The following is a 19465-nucleotide window of genomic DNA, read 5'->3' on the forward strand; positions in this document are numbered from 1 at the left end:
TGATTTTGTTCAGTGTCTACCTGTATGTCCTTTTATTCTGTATGACTATTTATTGTATTCTTTCAGATCTTCTGAAATGTGTAGAATTTACAGCAGTAAAACAAGCCTGACCCTAACAGCATACCCATTTCCCTTTATTTTCTCTAGTTGCCTGTAAAGACATTACACCCCAACCCTATCACCATAACTGTTTTATGTGGCAAGTTCCATTATTATATCCAATTTCTGGGTAAAGGCATTTCTCCTAGATTTATTTATAACTGTCTATCTTTGTGTTTGAATGGAAAATTGAAAGCATTCATAACTTTCAGAATTTTAAAAACCTCCAAGACACTTCTCTCTCCAAAGATCTAGTCTGTTTAGTCTTCCTAATACATATAATCTCCAAGTCTGGTGTGATAGCCATAATTTTTTCTGCACATTATTTAAATTGTGTTAAAAAGAAAACATCTCCCTAGATCACTTTTGAACCACAATAATATGCCAAGATGCTTCATCGCTGAACAATATTTTTAGAATGTAATAACAAGAAATAATGCAGCTAATTTGCAGGGTCACAAATTAAGTCACCAGATAAACAGTTGGGGATGTATTTGTCAGGATACTGAAATAGTATTATCACAGGCTCTTACATATCTTACAAAGAAAAAAAAATAGATAATTCAATATTTGACACTTTGCAGATATGCCATGAAATTGCCTCGATTGATACAAGATCTGTGTTCTTATTTTTAACTACTTTGTGAAGGGGTGAATCAATTTCCTTAGTCTAATGTATCTCAATACTTTTTGCTGAAGGTTGTGGAGAATGGATTTAAGATGAAGTAGAGTATCCATTGAAGCCAGAATGACAATCTATTTAACACAAAAGGTATTGGGGGTGGGGTGAGGACAGGGGGTCATATACAACATTTGGTCTTCTTTTGATTTGTCTGTCTATATTTCCATATCCATATTCTGACTTAGAATTTCAGCACTAAATCTAGCTACAATATTTAACTAGAATAAATCTTGTTGGATAAACAACATGATTGTGTCTACTTAGTCTGTTAGGTGGTTGTGAGTATCTCTTAGAAAGAAACCTAGAATTTGTATTTGAAATGGGTCATTAAACATAACTTTTGAGCCAAGCAGTATCTCCAGGCATAATGTCCAGATTTATGCTAAAGTGAGAAAGATGTACTGTTTAAATGCTTAAGTTTTTTTTTCTCCCACTTAATTTCATCACTTAACTGCTCCTTTTAGTTCTAAACAGAGGTTGCATCAGCAAGGTCCAAAAAACTTAGCCCAAGCAATGTAAAATATCTCCCTCGTGGTATATAAACACTTTCTCAAATGCAATATTTGAGAAGATTTGTAGCCCAGGTTGTAAGTGAGCTGGTAGATTTCTCAGACATTTTGTCACCCTGTTAGGACAGAACACCAGCCCTTCAACAGACCGTCACCTGTTTTCCTGCTTTGTGTGTCTTGGTCTGTTGTGATGGGTGCTATCACTTCCAGTTCTTTTTCTGAGACGTTGGTAAATGGGGTCCAAATTAATGTTCCAGTTTGAACGCCAGCCATTGAGGAATTCCCAAGTGTTTGTTTAGCCTGTCCTAGAATGGAACTGCTGTCCCTCTTTGTGTGCAAGGGTACTATTGATAGTTGGTCATATCTTTTGTGGCTCATTTCCTGCCTGTCTGTCTCATGTAATGTTTGTCACAGTCCTTGCAGGGTATTTTGTCTATGACGTTCGTTCTGCTGGTTATTGGTACAGGGTCCTTTAGATTCATCAGCAGTTCTTTGCGTGTTGGCAGGTTTGTAGGCTACCATGATGCTAAGGGGCCAGAGTAGTCTAGTTGTCATCTCAGAGATGTCCTTAATGTATGGTAGTGTGGCTAGAGTCTCTGGGTCGGTTGTTATCTTGTTTAGGTTTGTTGTTTAAGAATCAGCAGACTGTACTTAAATATGTTGTGTTAGGTATTTTTCTTTGGCTTCTCGTAGTTCCTGGGTGCTGCAGTGTGTTGTGGTTTGCTTAAATAATATCCTGAGGCAGCTTCATTTGTGAGCGTTGGGATGAGATGACAGCCAAACTATTCTTGCCCCTTAACACCATGGTAGCCTACAAACCTACCAACACACAAACAGCTATTGATAAATTTGAAGGACCCTGTACCAACAACCAGCAGAATGAATGCCATATACAAAATATCCTGCGAGGACTGCAACAAACATTACATCGGCCAGACAGGCAGGAAATGAGCCACCAGGCTACGTGAGCACCAACTAGCCACCAAAAGACATGACCAACTATCACTAGTACCCTTACACACAGACAAAGAGGGACGCCAGTTCGACTGGGACAATACATCTATCCTAGGACGGGCTAAACAAAGACACTCAGGAATTCCTGGAGGCCTGGCATTCAAACAAGTTGATTTGGACCTCATTTACCAACCTCTCAGAAAAGGGACTGGAGGTGATAACACCCACCACAACAGATGAAAACACAAATAGAAAGCAGGACAGAACACCAGCACTTCAGAGGCTCACTGATGTTACCTAATAATGGTGATGAAATGTCTGAGAACAAATCTACCAGCTCAGTGAGCCATCTTGCAACCAGAACTTCTCATTTATTCCTGCTCTTTGAAAATCCCAGTTTTTATGTCGAGTATTAGTAAATCCAGAAATAGTTTTCTAAACAAATTAATTGCAGGGTGCCTTAACATTTTCCACCTGGACTGTCGGATTGACAATCTAGGAGAAAGGTGAGGACTGCAGATGCTGGAAATTCGAGTGGTGTGGAAAAGCACAGCATATCATACAGCATCCAAGGAGCAGGCGAGTCAACATTTCGGGTAAAAGCCCTTTGTCAGGAATAAAAGTCTAGCTGCCTGTGAATCAAACAGGCAACTGATGTTAGAAAACTCAAACTTTAGGATCTGTTAGCAGTTAAACTTGTTGAATCTGAAAGTGAACCTGAAATTCTAAGTCAATCTGGCACACAACTTCAATAAAGAAATTAGCAAATCATAGCATAGTTGTCTATTTGCTTCCATCAACACTGCAGAGACTTTTTCAATAAGGGTTCGTCCCACTCCCTGGCACTATCTCTGACTTTTTCTCCTTCAAATACTTATCCAACTTATTTTAAACTAATATTCACTCTGCTGCTACCACATTATTAGTTTCTTAATAAAGCTCCATTGCTGCTTGTTCTTTTGCCTCATGGACTTGGCCCTTTTATGTTTGCAGCCTTCTACATATCTGTATTCCTGCAGTCTGGGGATCCTGGCTTGAGTTTTAATTAAAATAGCTGTTAAAATGGAAATTGAAAGGATTTCAGTGTCAATCTATGGAGACCAGAAATGGACAGACCAATCTAGGTTTAAGATTAAGTTTTTAAACCTGCTTAGGGGAAAATTTTAACCTTCAAGGATAACTATGGAAGATTTTTTTTAGTGAGTCAAAGTAACTGAGTTTCAACTACTTTTTAAAAGACATTGCTAACTTGTTCAATCTCTCATAAAATACTGTAGAGAAATTTGAAGTCCAAGTTGCCCTCAAGATTGATAAATGAAGTTTATCTCTGGTAAAGTTCTACAGGAGTGGAAACTGTATAGTACTTTTTTTTTTCAAATCAGCAGTAGATTGAACTTAGAAATAATGACATAACTTTTAAGTTTTAAATTTGATGAGTTTTTAAGTATAGTTAAAGAAGAGGCAAGTTATCTCAGTTCCATAAACTCCAGTAGAAGAAACCTCCTCTTATACCACAGTTAGGATGCAGCAACTTATGTCAAAATCTATCAAGTCACTATTAGTCCCATAAGGAAATATTAATTTTCCACAAATTTTGCAAAAGCACTTCAGAAGCATCTTTCCCTCCAAGTGGCTGGATCTCCAGGAAACAAACTGAAGAGCAATCTTTCTGGTGTGACAGCTTCTGGTGCACAAACAGCAGTACCCACAGTACATGACCATCTAAGTGTTTTAATTATGTTACTAACCCTTATTTGTAATGGTGCTTTGAGGGAACTTTTCAATCAGTTTATTCAAATTCTTTATGCCATAATTCCCAAATTGCTCACTCCACGTTCTTTTTATTGTAATAAATGTGCCCAATGATTATTAGCGTTCCAGTCAGTTGAAAGTTTCCATATCTACTGTCAAAACTACTCTGAAAGGTTAGTGTGATTTTAAGACTAGAGTACAATCCTTCGTCTCACTAATCAAACATGGATACAGAACTGGTATGGAGGGTTCGTTTTCAGACTGGAGGCCTGTGACCAATGGAGTGCCACAAGGATCAGTGCTAGGTCCACTACTTTTCATGATTTATATAAATAATTTGGACGTGAGCATAAGAGGTATAGTTAGTAAGTTTGCTGATGACACCAAAATTGGAGGTGTAGTGGACAGCAAAGAAGGTTACCTCAGATTAAAACAGAATCTTGATCAGATAGGCCAAAGAAGTGACAGAAGGAGTTTAATTTAGACAAACGTGAGGTGCTGCATTTTGGGAAAGCAAATCTTACCCTTAAAGTGTTATAAGTCCTGGTAAGGTCCTAGGGAGTGTAGTTGAGCAAAGAGACCTTGACGGGAAGGTTCATAGCTCCTTGAAAGTCGAGTTGCAGATAGATAGGATAGTGAAGAAGGTCTTTGGTATGCTTTCCTTTATTAGTCAGAGTATTGAGTACAGGACATTGGTTAAGCTACTGTTGGAATATTACGTGCAATTCTGGTGTCCTTCCTATTGGAAAGATGTTGTGACCTAGGGGACACCTTTTTTCACTCAGAGGGTGGTACGCGTATGGAATGAGCTGCCAGAGAAAGTGGTGGTAGCTAGTACAATTGCAACATTTAAAAGGCATCTGGATGGGTATATGAATAGGAAGGGTTTAGACGAATAGGGGCTGTAAGGTGGGATTAGAAGGTCTGATCGGCACGGAAGAGTTGGACCGAAGGGTCTGTTTCCTTGCTGTACATCTGACTCTAAATGCTGCTTGCACTCTCAAATTTTGATGCAAGTTAATATGAATTGCGAACCTATTGCTTTCTAGCAGCCCAGAGAAGCAGCCAACAGGGGGGAAAGCAGTCCCAGAGCAGCAGCCAGTGTAGGGAAGCAGTCCTGGAACTTACCTTGGAGTAGTTGAGAGCTGGTACAGAGCGGACTGCAGGCTTGGAGCAGAGTAGGGATGGTTGTCAGATCACATAAGGAAACCTCTGCACTGAGCTGTTTATTTGTAATTTTTTTAAAAATCTGGCTGTAATGTCAATTGTTTAGCTCTATCTTATCTCTAAGTTAGTCTTTAAGCATTCTAAAATAATGCAAGTACTTTTTATTTCTCTTTTGTATCTGAGACTTGTACCTAAGCTGGTGCCATAAGATGCAACATTTCAAAAGTTTTTAAAATACTCTACACTTCTCTACTGGGGTACACGTGACAATAAAGGATATTCCATTCTATTCAAAATAACATGAACAGAAGTAGACTGTTTAGCCTCTCCAACGTCTTACGCCATTCAATATGCTCATGGCTGACTGATACCCTAACTCTGCATACCTGCTTTTCTCCACACCCTGCAATTACTTTGGTTAAGAAAAATGTATCAGGATTAGACGTTAACTGATGACAGTTTGAAACTTCTACCATACCATAAGTCTTTCCTAATTTCACTCCTGAAAGGGTCCAACTCAATTTTTTAGACAAAAACCCTCTCGTCTAACATTTACAAGGATGTTGCTAGGGTGGAGGGTTTGAACTATAGGGAGAGACTGAATAGGCTGGGGCTATTTTCCCAGGAATCTCAAAGGTTGAGGAGTGACCCTACTGAAATTTATAGCATCATGAGGGACATGGATGGTGAATAGCCAAGGATTTTCAATTTCTCCCTGGGTATGGGAGTCCAAAACTAGAGGGCATAGGTTTAAGTTGGGAGGGGAAAGACATAAAAGGGACCGAGCAGACCTATTTCACACAGAGGGTCATGCATGTATGGAGTGAGCTGCCAAAGGTACAATTACATTTAACAGGCATTTGAATGGGAACATGAACAGGAAGGGTTTAAAGGGATTTGGGCCAAATGGTACCAGATTAAAGTATCTGGTTGGCATGGATGAGCTGAATCAAAGGGTCTGTTTCCATGCTGTAAAACTCTACGACTCATGCAAATCACCACAGTCCAGCATTCACAACCACATCTCTTGTAATCTGATTCAATATATGGCTTATGCTGGACAGTCATTGAGAGGTTAGTTTCAAAAAAAATAAAGAATTGCGCATGCTGGAAATCAGAAATAAAAACAAATTGTTGGAAAATTTAGCATGTCTGGCAGTTTCTGTGGAGAGAAAGCAGAATCAATGTTTTGGGTCCAGTGACTGTTCTTCAGAGAAGTTATTTGCTCAATAATACAAATTGTAATCTCCACAAGGAGCAGTTGTCACCTGAGGTGTTGCTTTTAAATTTGCCAAAGTAAAATGATGATTGAATCCATTGAAATTTAAGGGCATTACATTTTCAGCTTCAGAAAGGGACTATTGTGTTGATTTTTTTAAAAATAAAGTCAACCTCAAATTTTCCTGCAACACTGACCACATTGTGGCAATACATTAGTAATAGATGGAGAATTATCCTCCTGCAGAGTCAATGTTTTCTGGCTCAGTTACAAAGGACATCGAACAAAATCAACTTTCACCATCAAAATTAGTTTTGCTTGAAGTCATTTGACGCGCATCAGAACATTTCCCAAAAGTATGCAGTCCTACTGTAAAACCAGCAACTGGCTGAATCGGACAGGTTGATTTGTGTTAATTAGTTAGGAATTGTGCTGTACATTGCTCCCTCCAGAAAGGAGGTGAGAAAGGCAGTTTCATTACCATTACAGTGGACAGAGCCACAGTGAATCAATGTTATGGGACTACTGGTTCTCAGAAATATTCCACTTTCTCAGCATAGAACTTCACTGCTTAGATCTTATAAATTCACAGGCTGTTTAATCACAACGGTCACCAGACTTACGTGACTGAAATGGCAGCTAAAATAAAACTAAACCATAAAGATAAGTCCTCTAAGATTTGATTTCTTTGCAGAAACAATTTTAACAGTTTGCATCACAGAAAAAAAATCAAGTAGTTTGGTATAATATGGAAATAATGCACCAGTATTGAAAGTGAAAAAATATTTAAATCCAGGGTGATAAGAGGATCTGCATTAACTATGAGTTTAATATTGTAATGTATACAAATTATTTCTGCAAAAGGTCGACCACCACATCTTTCAAGATAACAGTTGAGTCCCCAGACACAGCCTACACTGCTGTCAGTATTTGAAAATATTTCCTAATTCAGTCAACATTTCTCAGTTGAAGCATGGTAAAGGGTAGATTAGGTCTCTGACCCTGCAACCATCAGAGGACCTATATTGTGTTGGCCACATCCAATGCTATACTCAGCTTCAACAATACATTGTCTTAGCATTGTTAAAAATGAGGCAAGATAATGCAAGATAAGGGATACATTTAAAAAGACATGGCCATTTAATAGCAAATAGCTGCATAAAATGGCATTTTTAAAAGAACCTGTTCAGATATGTCATACAGATCTCAGGACTAGAGAAGACTTGAACCTGGGCCTTTTGACCCAGAGGTGGACACACGACTACTATGCCACAAGAGCTCCAGCTATTTACTGCATGTGACGATAAAATAGCTGTTAACTTTTAAAACATGTGTATATTTTTGACATGTTTCAACCTTGCAAAAAATTGCTTTAGATACAAGTGGCTGGTACAAAAATTGTCAAATCCATAAAACTAAACCTGCTACTTGACTGGAAAAGTGAGGCAAAGCTGAATGAAGATTTTGCGATCCTACTCAACATGGCGCAGCAGCCTTCACTTAGGCTAGTATTACCGTCTGTAGTAAAGACAGCTGACCACTTGTGCCACTGGCAGGGCCAGCTTTACAGTTCATATTGACTGCAGCAGTAAATACAAATGATACAGTTCTGACTGTAGCCACAGGGAGCATCATTCCACACTGGTCATTATCACAAAAGGGCAGCTCAATTTTTAGTCGCAGGTCAGAGCTGTGGGTAAAGTAAAGTGCCTGAACTATGATGCTTCAATTGCTTCCTCTCTTCTACCAAAAACATTAAGTAGGATTCTCATTGATCAACAATCAAGTATCCCTGAAAAAAAGAAGTTGCATGGATCATTTGACACATATCATCTCAACTAGAAAAATAAACAAAGTCACCAGACAAAAAGTTCATTAAATATCTCCAAATACCTCAATGATGTATTATTTAAATGCATATCCATAAACAAGACATGTTAGTTAACACTTTTATATGAGTGAACAGGAAATATCATAAATGCTGGGAAAAATACAGTATGCCTTGTCACAGCATTTAGGGCCTAACAGAATAAATTGGCATTTGGCAAGCATGAATGATAATTTGGTCAGACCATTAAATGGGAAAATATCTGAGAGTGGCCCTCCAGATACTCTCAAATTCCTATTACGTTAAACCGAATGGAAGTCTACCCATGAGTTTTAGATCACCAGTTCAAATATCACGGGTACGCAAAAAAAGTTCGGTATGAATTTGTAATTGATGACAGCATAAGACGACATGCTGTCTTGTGTAAAACAGCACATGACCGGTAGTAAAGAGTTTTCTGAATAAGTCATGTTACATTGAGGTGGTAGGTTCAGGGGCCAAGATAATCAGTCATGAAAGCAACTCAATGTGGATGCAAAGAATAATAATGTTTTTAAAAACAAAACAAATCACAAGTATGCAAGAACATCCATTTAAAAATATAATTTGCACATAAGAGTCATAACATGTTACTCAAAGTATATTTTTCAAAAATCCTACATAATCTTTGGGAATCAAACTGAATAGAATTAATTCTAATACTGAGCATATGGATTTACTATTGCAGAACAGGTATCAACTTTATAAACAATTGAAACCTTTAATGTGCTAAAAACAAAGTAGGTTTGAAAGTATGCTCTTTTCAAATCTGCTTTTCCTCTGAATATTTAGTGGAAGGGTTTCATGATTTAAAACTTCTTCTCTAATCCAATCTGTCCAGTTATATTTCCAGAGGGAAGTTGACAGCTATCAACAACACCTTGGTTATTGTTTCAAGTTGATCAGCTGCAAGTCGTTTTCTTCCCTAGCAGAAGTTTCCAAAGCAGCAGCCACACACAAAATAGAAGTATCACGACGAGGAGACTGAAGTAAAACAGCAATTGTAAATTTTAAAGTTGAGATTTCTCAAATGTAGCCATGCAATTTTTGTGGAAGATTTTGAGACTTTAATTTCAAAGTTATGCATATTTCTGATGTGGAACCTGCGAGTCAGTCAAGATACACATTTTAAAGACTACACTTAAGCACTGGAGGAGATTCATTCCCAAGACCAAATCAATTCCTGTAAATCCTCGTAGGTACTTTACTGTATATGTATTCATTTTCAACTTAGTTCTCAAAGAATCCATTACTTTGGAGTGAAGACAGCGAAGGGTCTTTTCTTCTCCTTCTGAATAATGCAGAACTTAGCAAATGGGAGGACCAGAGTAAAAAAATTATAGTCACTTGCAGAGTCTTTACCTTCCTCCACTTCTCTTTACCACAATGGTCCCAGCTACTATATCGTAGGCTGTACGATTATGTTGAAAGAAAAGCAATGTAACGAACGCGGGGAAAAAGAAGGCAATTGAAAAATTCTTGATCAATGCTCGTATTGAAGACCTGTTACAAATAACAAAACATCTGACAATAAATATGCATTACCTTTAGAAAGGAGATTTGCCCCTTTCCACACAGTTTTGTTACAATTTTAAGTGGTTTATCTGTTCCATTATTCTTGAATTTCATCAAGATTACAAAAGGATCTTGATCAAATGGGTTAATGTGTTGAAAAATGGCAGATGGAATTCAATCTAGATAAATGTTGCATTTTGGTATAACAAACAAGAACAGGGCATATACAATTAATGGTAGGGTCTTGGGTAGTGTTGCAGAACAGAGGGACCTAGGGGTGCAGGAACATAATTCTTTTAATTTTTAGTCACCTATAGACAGGGTGGTTAAAAAGATGTTTGGCATGCTTGCCTTTATTTATAGCTCTATTCCTGATGAAGGGTTTTTGCCCGAAATGTCTATTTTCCTGCTCCTCGGATGCTGACTGACGTGCTGTGCTTTTCCAGCACCACTCTGATCTAAACACTGGTTTCCAGCATCTGCAGTCCTCACTTTTGCCTATGCTTGCCTTTATTACTCAGTCCTTTGAATATAGGAGTTGGGAAGTAATGTTGAGATTGTACAGGACATTGATGAGGCCTCTTTCTGGAATACTGTATCCAGTTCTGATGGCCAGTTACAGGAAGAATATTATTAAGCTATAAAACGTTTGGAAGAGGTTTACCAGGATGTTGCCAGGTATGGAAGGCTTGAGTTATAAAGAAAGGCTGGAAGATTTTTCATTGGAGCATTGGAGGCTGAGAGGCGACCTAATAGAAGTTTATAAAATAATGAGAGGTATAGACAAAAGTTAATAAAAGTTGTCTTTTTGCTAGGATGGAGGATTTAAAGTCAACGGGGCACATTTTTAATGTGAGGACAGATTTAAAAAAGACATGAGGGGCAAATTGTTTACAAAGAGAGATTGACCTTTCTTAGGAAGTGGTGGATGTGGGTACAATTACAATGTTTAAAAGACATTTGGATAATTACATGAATAGGAAAGGTTTAGAGGGATATAGGTCAGGAGCAGAAGGTGGGATTAGTTTAGTTTGGGATTATGTTCGGCATGGATTGGTTGACCGAAGGATCTGTTTCTATGCTGTATGATTCTTTCACTTCACCAATTTATTACACACTGCATAGAACTTACAACACAAGTACAGGTTATTCAGCATTTTGGTTTATTCTGACATTCTTCTGCTCCACAGAAGCCTAGCTCCAACCTACTTTATCTCACTATCGGCATAACACTCTATTCTATTCTCCTTCGCATGGTTAACAAGCCTCAACTCAATGAGGCAAATTGCAAAGATGCCTTATCACTTCCTGGGTAGTAAATTCCATGTTTTACTCATATAGGATGGAGTTTCTTGGGAATACCCTTGTGGATTTATTAATGATCATATACCAATGATCTAGTTTCAGGCTCATCAAAAAAAATGAAGCACTTTATATAAATTCCAACATATAAAAATAATTGGATTTTTTTTTTTAAATAGTTGACAGCATCAATCATAGTTGTGCATTCGCAACTTAAACACATCGAGAGCACAAACTAGGAATTTATCAGCTAACAGTGTACCTGATGAGATTTTCCCTCATTAGTTTTACTGGATATGCCTTCTCTGAGTGACACTGTCTTCCACCATCAAATTTCTAATGTGAAGCACAAGACATGAACTTCTATAATTCTCAGTTCATTCGATATTGACTGAGTGAATCCAATTGAACAAACTTAATCCAAATTGTAACGCATTATGAGAAGAATGTTTAGTCTTTTTCTAGGTCACTGAGTTATGTAATACTGAGCTTCGATAACATGCAGCCTAAAATTTAATCTGTATAAATCTAACCACTAACGTTCAAAATTCAAACAAAAAGAGGACACCAAATACAAAGAGGAACTTATGAGCTTGATTGAGATCAAATTAGAGCATGTTAAAATTCAGTCTACCATCGGTTAAAATAAATCACAAAACTGTATTCTGTATACAGTAACATACTACAGGTATGTAGCCCACGAGTCAAAACCTAAATTTCTGAGGAAGGCTCAGCTTAACACATATTTTTGCATTTTAAAAACATGTGGCACACAGTCAAGCTAATTGGTTATTGCATTAAATTAAAAACTTCAAACACACCAGGAGAGTGAAAGAATGAATGAATTTTGCTTACCATCCTTTGTTGGACTTGCCAGACTTGCCCAGAATTAAGCAACCCAGAAATAGGTGTGTGTCTCAACACACCTGTACCCCCTTTAAGCCTACTACAAACTTACCTAATTGACCCCATCAACATATAGCTGAAAGGAATCAGAAGTTATGTCCTCATTCTAGCTAACTGACTCTCAGAAACCAACCATAGAGCTACATTCCTATTCTCAAACATTGAACGTGGCCTTATTCATTGTCAGGTACAAGTACCTTTTTAATCTATCACAAAGTTAGCTCTTTTAAATTATCACATGTACAGACCACCAACTCCTTCCAAATAAATTAAAACAGTTGCAAATGTAAAACACCCAAGAGGAATTAAATAATCTGTTATTAATTGCCTTGAGTGGAGGCACATACAAGTTCTGTGCTAATCCAATGGTGTAACTAAAATAATGTTATTAAAAAAATACAGATGCAAGACTGCAGCTGAATTAAGGTAAGTCCCATACCTTTGCAAAACAATACATTTGCTCACATACATACACATTAGAAACTGTTGTTAGAATCACATTAGAATCACAATGTCACTTACGACGATATGCTGACATTCTGTGCTGGAATCACCAATACCCGGTTAGGAGCAACAAGCACAGAGCTGTCACATGACACAACTCGCAACCCAAGCAGAAACTTGCCAGGTGTGGCACCTCCAACTCCCCAGAGGCAGACAATCTGGAAATTAAGATGACAAAATTAAATCAGAATCACACATATTTCAAGGAGGAAACATTTGGTCCACAATGTCCATTCGGAGTTCCTGTACCGTAATCCAGTCAGTCCCATTTCCCACATCCCTGCAAATTTATTTCCTTTTTTCAGTTCTTTCATGGGATGTGGGTGTTAGGCTAATATTTGTTACCCATCCCCAGATACACTGAAAATATAATAACGATCCACCAACTTGAACTGTTTCAGTCCATGTTAGGTAGATACACACAAAGTGCTGTTAGGAAGAGATTTCCAGGATTTTGACCTTGTGGACAGTGAAGGAACAGTAATATACTTTTGCATCAGAGTAATATGCGGACTGGATTGGGTACTGCTGTAAAAGATTTTGCCATGTATCTGCTCTTGTTGTCCTTTAAATGGTAGAGGTCAAGCTTTGGAAGGCATTATCGAAGGAGGCTTACTACTTTAATGATATAGCGTTAATGATATAGAAGATGGTATCAGCAATAACATTAGCAAATTTGCTGATGATATAAAGCTGGGTGGCAGGGTGAAAAGTGATGAGGATGTTAGGAGATTACAGGGTGACCTGGACAAGTTAGGTGAGTGGGCAGATGCATGGCAGATGCAGTTTAATGTGGATAAATGTATGGTTATCCACTTTGGTAGCAAGAACAGGAAGGCAGACTACTACCTCAATGGAATCAATTTATGTAAAGGGGCAGTACAGAGAGATCTGGGTGTTCTTGTACACCAGTCAATGAAGGCAAGCATGCAGGTGCAGGTAGTGAAGAAGGCTAATAGCATGCTGGCCTTCATAACAAGAGGAATTGAGTATCGAAGCAAAGAGGTGCTTCTGCAGCTGTACAGGGCCCTGGTGAGACCACACCTGGAGTACTGTGTGCAGTTCTGGTCTCCAAATTTGAGAAAAGACATTCTGGCTATTGAGGGAGTGCAGCGTAGGTTCACGAGGGGGAGGGGGGGGAGGGGGATGGGGGGGAGGGGGGGGGATGGGGGGGAGGGGGGGGGATGGGGGGGGAGGGGGAGGGGGGGAGGGGGGGGAGGGGGAGGAGGGGGAGGAGGGGGAGGGGGAGGGGGAGGGGGGGGAGGGGGGGGAGGGGGAGGGGGGGAGGGGGAGGGGGGGAGGGGGGGGAGGGGGAGGGGGGGGAGGGGGAGGGGGGGAGGGGGAGGGGGGGAGGGGGATGGGGGGGAGGGGGGGGGGGGATGGGGGGGGAGGGGGGGAGGGGGAGGGGGGGAGGGGGAGGGGGGAGAGGGGGAGGGGGGAGGGGGAGGGGGGGGAGGGGGAGGGGGGGAGGGGGGGGAGGGGGAGGGGGGGAGGGGGAGGGGGGGGGGAGGGGGAGGGGGGAAGGGGAGGGGGGGAAGGGGAGGGGGGGGAAGGGGAGGGGGGGGAAGGGGAGGGGGGGGGAGGGGGGGGAGGGGGAGGGGGGAAGGGGAGGGGGGGAAGGGGAGGGGGGGGAAGGGGAGGGGGGGAAGGGGAGGGGGGGAGGGGGGGGGAGGGGGGGGGAGGGGGGGACGGGGGGGATGGGGGGGGGAGGGGGGGGGGAGGGGGGGGAGGGGGAGGGGGGGGAGGGGGACGGGGGGAGGGGGAGGGGGGGAGGGGGGGAGGGGAGGGGGGGAGGGGGGGAGGGGGAGGGGGGGAGGGGGAGGGGGGGAGGGGGAGGGGGGAGGGGGGGAGGGGAGGGGGAGGGGGGGAGGGGGAGGGGGGGAGGGGGAGGGGGGGAGGGGGAGGGGGGGAGGGGGAGGGGGGGAGGGGGAGGGGGGGGAGGGGGGGGGGAGGGGGGGGAGGGGTGGGGAGGGGGGGAGGGGGAGGGGGGAGGGGGGGAGGGGGAGGGGGGGAGGGGGAGGGGGAGGGGGGAAGGCAAGGGGGGGGAAGGGGAGGGGGGGGGGAAGGGGAGGGGGGGGAAGGGGCAGGGGGGGGGAAGGGGCAGGGGGGGGGAAGGGGCAGGGGGGGGGAAGGGGCAGGGGGGGGGAAGGGGCAGGGGGGGGAAGGGGCAGGGGGGGGAAGGGGCAGGGGGGGAAGGGGCAGGGGGGGGAAGGGGCAGGGGGGGGGGAAGGGGCAGGGGGGGGGAAGGGGCAGGGGGGGGGGAAGGGGCAGGGGGGGGAAGGGGCAGGGGGGGGAAGGGGCAAGGGGGGGGGAAGGGGCAGGGGGGGGAAGGGGCAGGGGGGGGGAAGGGGAAGGGGCAGGGGGGGGGAAGGGGGGGGGAAGGGGCGGGGGGGGAATGGGCAGGGGGGGGAATGGGCAGGGGGGGAAGGGGCAGGGGGGGAAGGGGCAGGGGGGGGGAAGGGGCAGGGGGGGAAGGGGCAGGGGGGGGGGAAGGGGCAGGGGGGGGAAGGGGCAGGGGGGGAAGGGGCAGGGGGGGGGAAGGGGCAGGGGGGGGGAAGGGGCATGGGGGGGGGAAGGGGCAGGGGGGGGGGAAGGGGCAGGGGGGGGGGGAAGGGGCAGGGGGGGGAAGGGGCAGGGGGGGGAAGGGGCAGGGGGGGGAAGGGGCAGGGGGGGGGGAAGGGGCAAGGGGGGGGGGAAGGGGCAGGGGGGGGGGGGGAAGGGGCAGGGGGGGGGGAAGGGGCAGGGGGGGGAAGGGGCAGGGGGGGGGAAGGGGCAGGGGGGGGGAAGGGGCAAGGGGGGGGGGGAGGGGCAGGGGGGGGGGAAGGGGCAGGGGGGGGGAAGGGGCAGGGGGGGGGGGGAAGGGGAAGGGGCAGGGGGGGGAAGGGGGGGGGAAGGGGCGGGGGGGGAATGGGCAGGGGGGGGAAGGGGCAGGGGGGGAAGGGGCAGGGGGGGGAAGGGGCAGGGGGGGGAAGGGGCAGGGGGGGGAAGGGGCAGGGGGGGGAAGGGGCAGGGGGGGGAAGGGGCAGGGGGGGGAAGGGGCAGGGGGGGGAAGGGGCAGGGGGGGGAAGGGGCAGGGGGGGGAAGGGGCAGGGGGGGGGGAAGGGGCAGGGGGGGGGGAAGGGGCAGGGGGGGGGGAAGGGGCAGGGGGGGGGGAAGGGGCAGGGGGGGGGAAGGGGCAGGGGGGGGGGAAGGGGCAGGGGGGGGGAAGGGGCAGGGGGGGGGAAGGGGCAGGGGGGGGAAGGGGCAGGGGGGGGGAAGGGGCAGGGGGGGGGAAGGGGCAGGGGGGGGGAAGGGGCAGGGGGGGGGAAGGGGCAGGGGGGGGGAAGGGGCAGGGGGGGGGAAGGGGCAGGGGGGGAAGGGGCGGGGGGGGAAGGGGCAGGGGGGGAAGGGGCAGGGGGGGAAGGGGCAGGGGGGGGAAGGGGCGGGGGGGTGAAGGGGCAGGGGGGGAAGGGGCGGGGGGGAAGGGGCAGGGGGGGGAAGGGGCAGGGGGGGGAAGGGGCAGGGGGGGGAAGGGGCAGGGTGGGGAAGGGGCAGGGGGGGAAGGGGCAGGGGGGGGAAGGGGCAGGGGGGGGGAAGGGGCAGGGGGGGAAGGGGCAGGGGGGGGGAAGGGGCGGGGGGGGGAAGGGGCAGGGGGGGGAAGGGGCAGGGGGGGGAAGGGGCAGGGGGGGGGAAGGGGCGGGGGGGGAAGGGGCAGGGGGGGGGAAGGGGCAGGGGGGGGGAAGGGGCAGGGGGGGGAAGGGGCAGGGGGGGGGAAGGGGCGGGGGGGGGAAGGGGCAGGGGGGGGGAAGGGGCAGGGGGGGGGGGAAGGGGCAGGGGGGGGGGAAGGGGCAGGGGGGGGGGGAAGGGGCAGGGGGGGGAAGGGGCAGGGGGGGGAAGGGGCAGGGGGGGGGAAGGGGCAGGGGGGGAGAAGGGGCAGGGGGGGAGAAGGGGCAGGGGGGGGAAGGGGCAGGGGAGGGGAAGGGGGGAGGGGGAGGGGGAGGGGGAGGGGGAGGGGGAGGGGAAGGGGGAGGGGAAGGGGGAGGGGAAGGGGGAGGGGAAGGGGGAGGGGAAGGGGGAGGGGAAGGGGGAGGGGAAGGGGAGGGGAAGGGGGAGGGGAAGGGGAGGGGAGGGTGGGAAGGGGGGGAACGGGAGGTGGGGGGGGAGGGGGGGAAGGAGGGGGGAGGGGGGGGGAGGGGAGGGGGGGAGGGGACGGGGGCGAGGGGGGGATGGGGGTGATGGGGGGTGGGGATGGGGGGGGATGGGGGGGGAGGAGGGGGGGTGGAGGGGGAGGGGGTGGAGGGGGGGTGGAGGGGGGGTGGAGGTGGGGTGGGGGGGTGGAGGTGGGGTGGGGGGGTGGAGGGTGGGGTGGAGGGGGGGGAGGAGGGGGGGAGGAGGGGGGGAGGAGGGGGGGAGGAGGGGGGGAGGAGGGGGGGAGGAGGGGGGGAGGAGGGGGGGAGGAGGGGGGGAGGAGGGGGGGAGGAGGGGGGGGGGAGGGGGGGGGGAGGAGGGGGGAGGAGGGGGGGGAGTGAAGGGGCAGGGGGGGGGAGGGGAAGGGGGAGGGGAGGGGAAGGGGAGGGGAGGGGAAGGGGAGGGGGGGAAGGGGAGGTGGGGGAAGGGGAGGTGGGGGAAGGGGAGGGGGGGGAAGGAGGGGGGGGAGGGGGGGGAGGGGGGGAGGGGGGGAGGGGAGGGGGGGGATGGGGGGAGAGGAGGGGGGGTGGAGGGGGGATGGAGGAGGGGGGGGGAGGAGGGGGGGGAGTGAAGGGGGAGGGGGGGGGAGTGAAGGGGCAGGGGGGGGAGGGAGTGAAGGGGCGGGGGGGAGGGAGTGAAGGGGAGGGGGGGGAGAGGAGTGAAGGGGGAAGGGGGAGGGGGGGAGGAAGTGAAGGGGAGGGGGGGGAGGGAGTGAAGGGGGAGGGGGGGAGGGAGTGAAGGGGGAGGGGGGGAGGGAGTGAAGGGGGAGGGGGGGGAGGGAGGGGGGGGAGGGGAGTGGGGGGGGAAGGGGGGAGAGGAGGGGGGGTGGAGGGGGGATGGAGGAGGGATGGAGGAGGGGGAGGGGGGGGGAGGAGGGGGGGAGTGAAGGGGGAGGGGGGGGGGTGAGGGGGAGGGGGGGGAGTGAAGGGGCAGGGGGGGGGGAGGGAGTGAAGGGGCGGGGGGGGAGGGAGTGAAGGGGAGGGGGGGGAGAGGAGTGAAGGGGGAAGGGGGGGGGGGGGGGAGGGAAGTGAGGGGAGGGGGGGGAGGGAGTGAAGGGGGAGAGGGGGGAGGGAGTGAAGGGGGAGGGGGGGAGGGAGCGAAGGGGGAGGGGGGGAGGGAGCGAAGGGGGAGGGGGGGAGGGAGCGAAGGGGGAGGGGGGGAGGGAGCGAAGGGGGAGGGGGGGAGGGAGCGAAGGGGGAGGGGGGGAGGGAGCGAAGGGGAGGGGGGGAGGGAGCGAAGGGGGAGGGGGGGGAGGGAGCGAAGGGGGAGGGGGGGGAGGGAGCGAAGGGGGAGGGGGGGTGAAGGGGCAGGGGGGGAGGGAGTGAAGGGGGAGGGGGGGAGGGAGTGAAGGGGGAGGGGGGAGGGAGTGAAGGGGGAGGGGGGAGGGAGTGAAGGGGGGGGTGAAGGGGGGGAGTGAAGGGGGAGGGGGGGAGTGAAGGGGGAGGGGGGAGTGAAGGGGGAGGGGGGAGTGAAGGGGGGGGGGGAGTGAAGGGGGAGGGGGGGAGTGAAGGGGGAGGGGGGGGGAGTGAAGGGGGAGGGGGGGAGTGAAGGGGGAGGGGGGGGAGTGAGGGGGAGGGGGGTGAAGGGGCGGGGGGGAGTGAAGGGGGAGGGGGGGGAGGGAGTGAAGGGGGAGGGGGGGAGGGAGTGAAGGGGGTGGGGGGGTGGGAGGTGGGGGAGGGGGGTGGGAGTGAGGGGGAGGGGGGGTGGGAGTGAGGGGGAGGGGGGGGGGTGAGGGGGGGGGGGTGGGAGTGAAGGGGGTGGGGGGTGGAGTGATGGGGGAGGGGGGGAGGGTGTGAGGGGGAGGGGGGAGGGAGTGAGGGGGTGGGGGGGAGGGTGTGATGGGGGAGGGGGGGTGGGTGTGAAGGGGGTGGGGGGTGGGTGTGAAGGGGGAGGGGGGGTGGAGTGAGGGGGTGGGGGGGATGAGGGGGAGGGGGGGTGGGTGAAGGGGGGTGGGGGGGGGGAGTGTGGGGGTGGGGGGGGTGAAGGGGGTGGGGGGGAATGATGGGGGGGGGGGGGGTTGGGGTGGGGGGTGGGGGGGATGAGGGGGTGGGGGGGTTGTTGGGGGTGGGGGGGATGTTGGGGTGGGGGTGGGGGGGGATGAGGGGGTGGGGGGGGGATGGGGGGGGGGGGGGTTGGGGGGGGGGGGTGTGGGGGGTGGGGGGGTGTGAGGGGGTGGGGGGTGTGGGGGTGGGGGGTGGTGGTGGGGGTGGGGGGGGGGTGGTGGGGGTGGGGGGGGGGTGGTGGGGGGTGGGGGGGGTGTGGGTGGGGTGGTGGGGGTGGGGGTGTGGTGGGGAGGGGGGTGGGTGGGGGTGGGGGGGGTGTGGGGGTGGGGGGGTGGTTGGGGGTGGGGGGGGTGAGGGGGTGGGTGGGTGGGGTGGGGGGGGTGGGGGGGGGTGGGGGTGGGGGGTGGGGGTGGGGTGGGGTGGGGGGGGTGGGGTTGAGGGGGGTGGGGGGGTGGGGTGAGGGGGTGGGGGGGGGGGTGGTGAGGGGGTGGGGGGGGTGGGAGTGAAGGGGAGGGGGGGTGGGAGTGAAGGGGGTGGGGGGGTGGGAGTGAAGGGGGAGGGGGGAGGGAGTGAAGGGGGAGGGGGGGGGAGTGAAGGGGGAGGGGGGGAGGGAGTGAAGGGGGAGGGGGGGAGGGAGTGAAGGGGGAGGGGGGGAGGGAGTGAAGGGGGAGGGGGGAGGAGTGAAGGGGGGGGGGAGGGAGGGGGGGGGGGAGGGAGTGACGGGGGAGGGGGGGATGAAGGGGGAGGGGGGGAGGGAGGGAGGGGGGGGGGGGAAGTGAAGGGGGAGGGGGGGGAATGAAGGGGGAGGGGGGGAATGAA

The 19465-nt window shown here is 50.7% G+C and overlaps 1 protein-coding gene across 3 annotated transcripts in view; it reads right to left on the reverse strand.

Annotated features, from left to right (window-relative positions):
- Positions 1-8798: 8798 nt before the first annotated feature.
- Positions 8799-19465, reverse strand: part of LOC122564366 (protein FAM8A1) — a 35490-nt gene continuing 24823 nt past the window's right edge. The window contains exons 4-5 of one of the 3 annotated variants that reach the window (XM_087978630.1): positions 12495-12634; positions 8799-9660 (exon numbers count right to left, since the gene is read on the reverse strand). In XM_087978630.1, the coding sequence (XP_087834756.1) occupies positions 9480-9660; positions 12495-12634 (321 nt within the window). In that variant the 3' untranslated portion in view covers positions 8799-9479. Of the gene's footprint in view, positions 9753-9772; positions 11403-12494; positions 12635-19465 lie in introns of those variants that run through there. The other 2 variants (XM_043719124.2, XM_043719125.2) reach the window with 2 other exon arrangements.

Source organism: Chiloscyllium plagiosum, unplaced genomic scaffold (assembly GCF_037043375.1).
Source record: "Chiloscyllium plagiosum isolate Xiang-an unplaced genomic scaffold, Cpla_swu_hap1 HiC_scaffold_34, whole genome shotgun sequence".
Taxonomy (NCBI): domain Eukaryota; kingdom Metazoa; phylum Chordata; class Chondrichthyes; order Orectolobiformes; family Hemiscylliidae; genus Chiloscyllium; species Chiloscyllium plagiosum.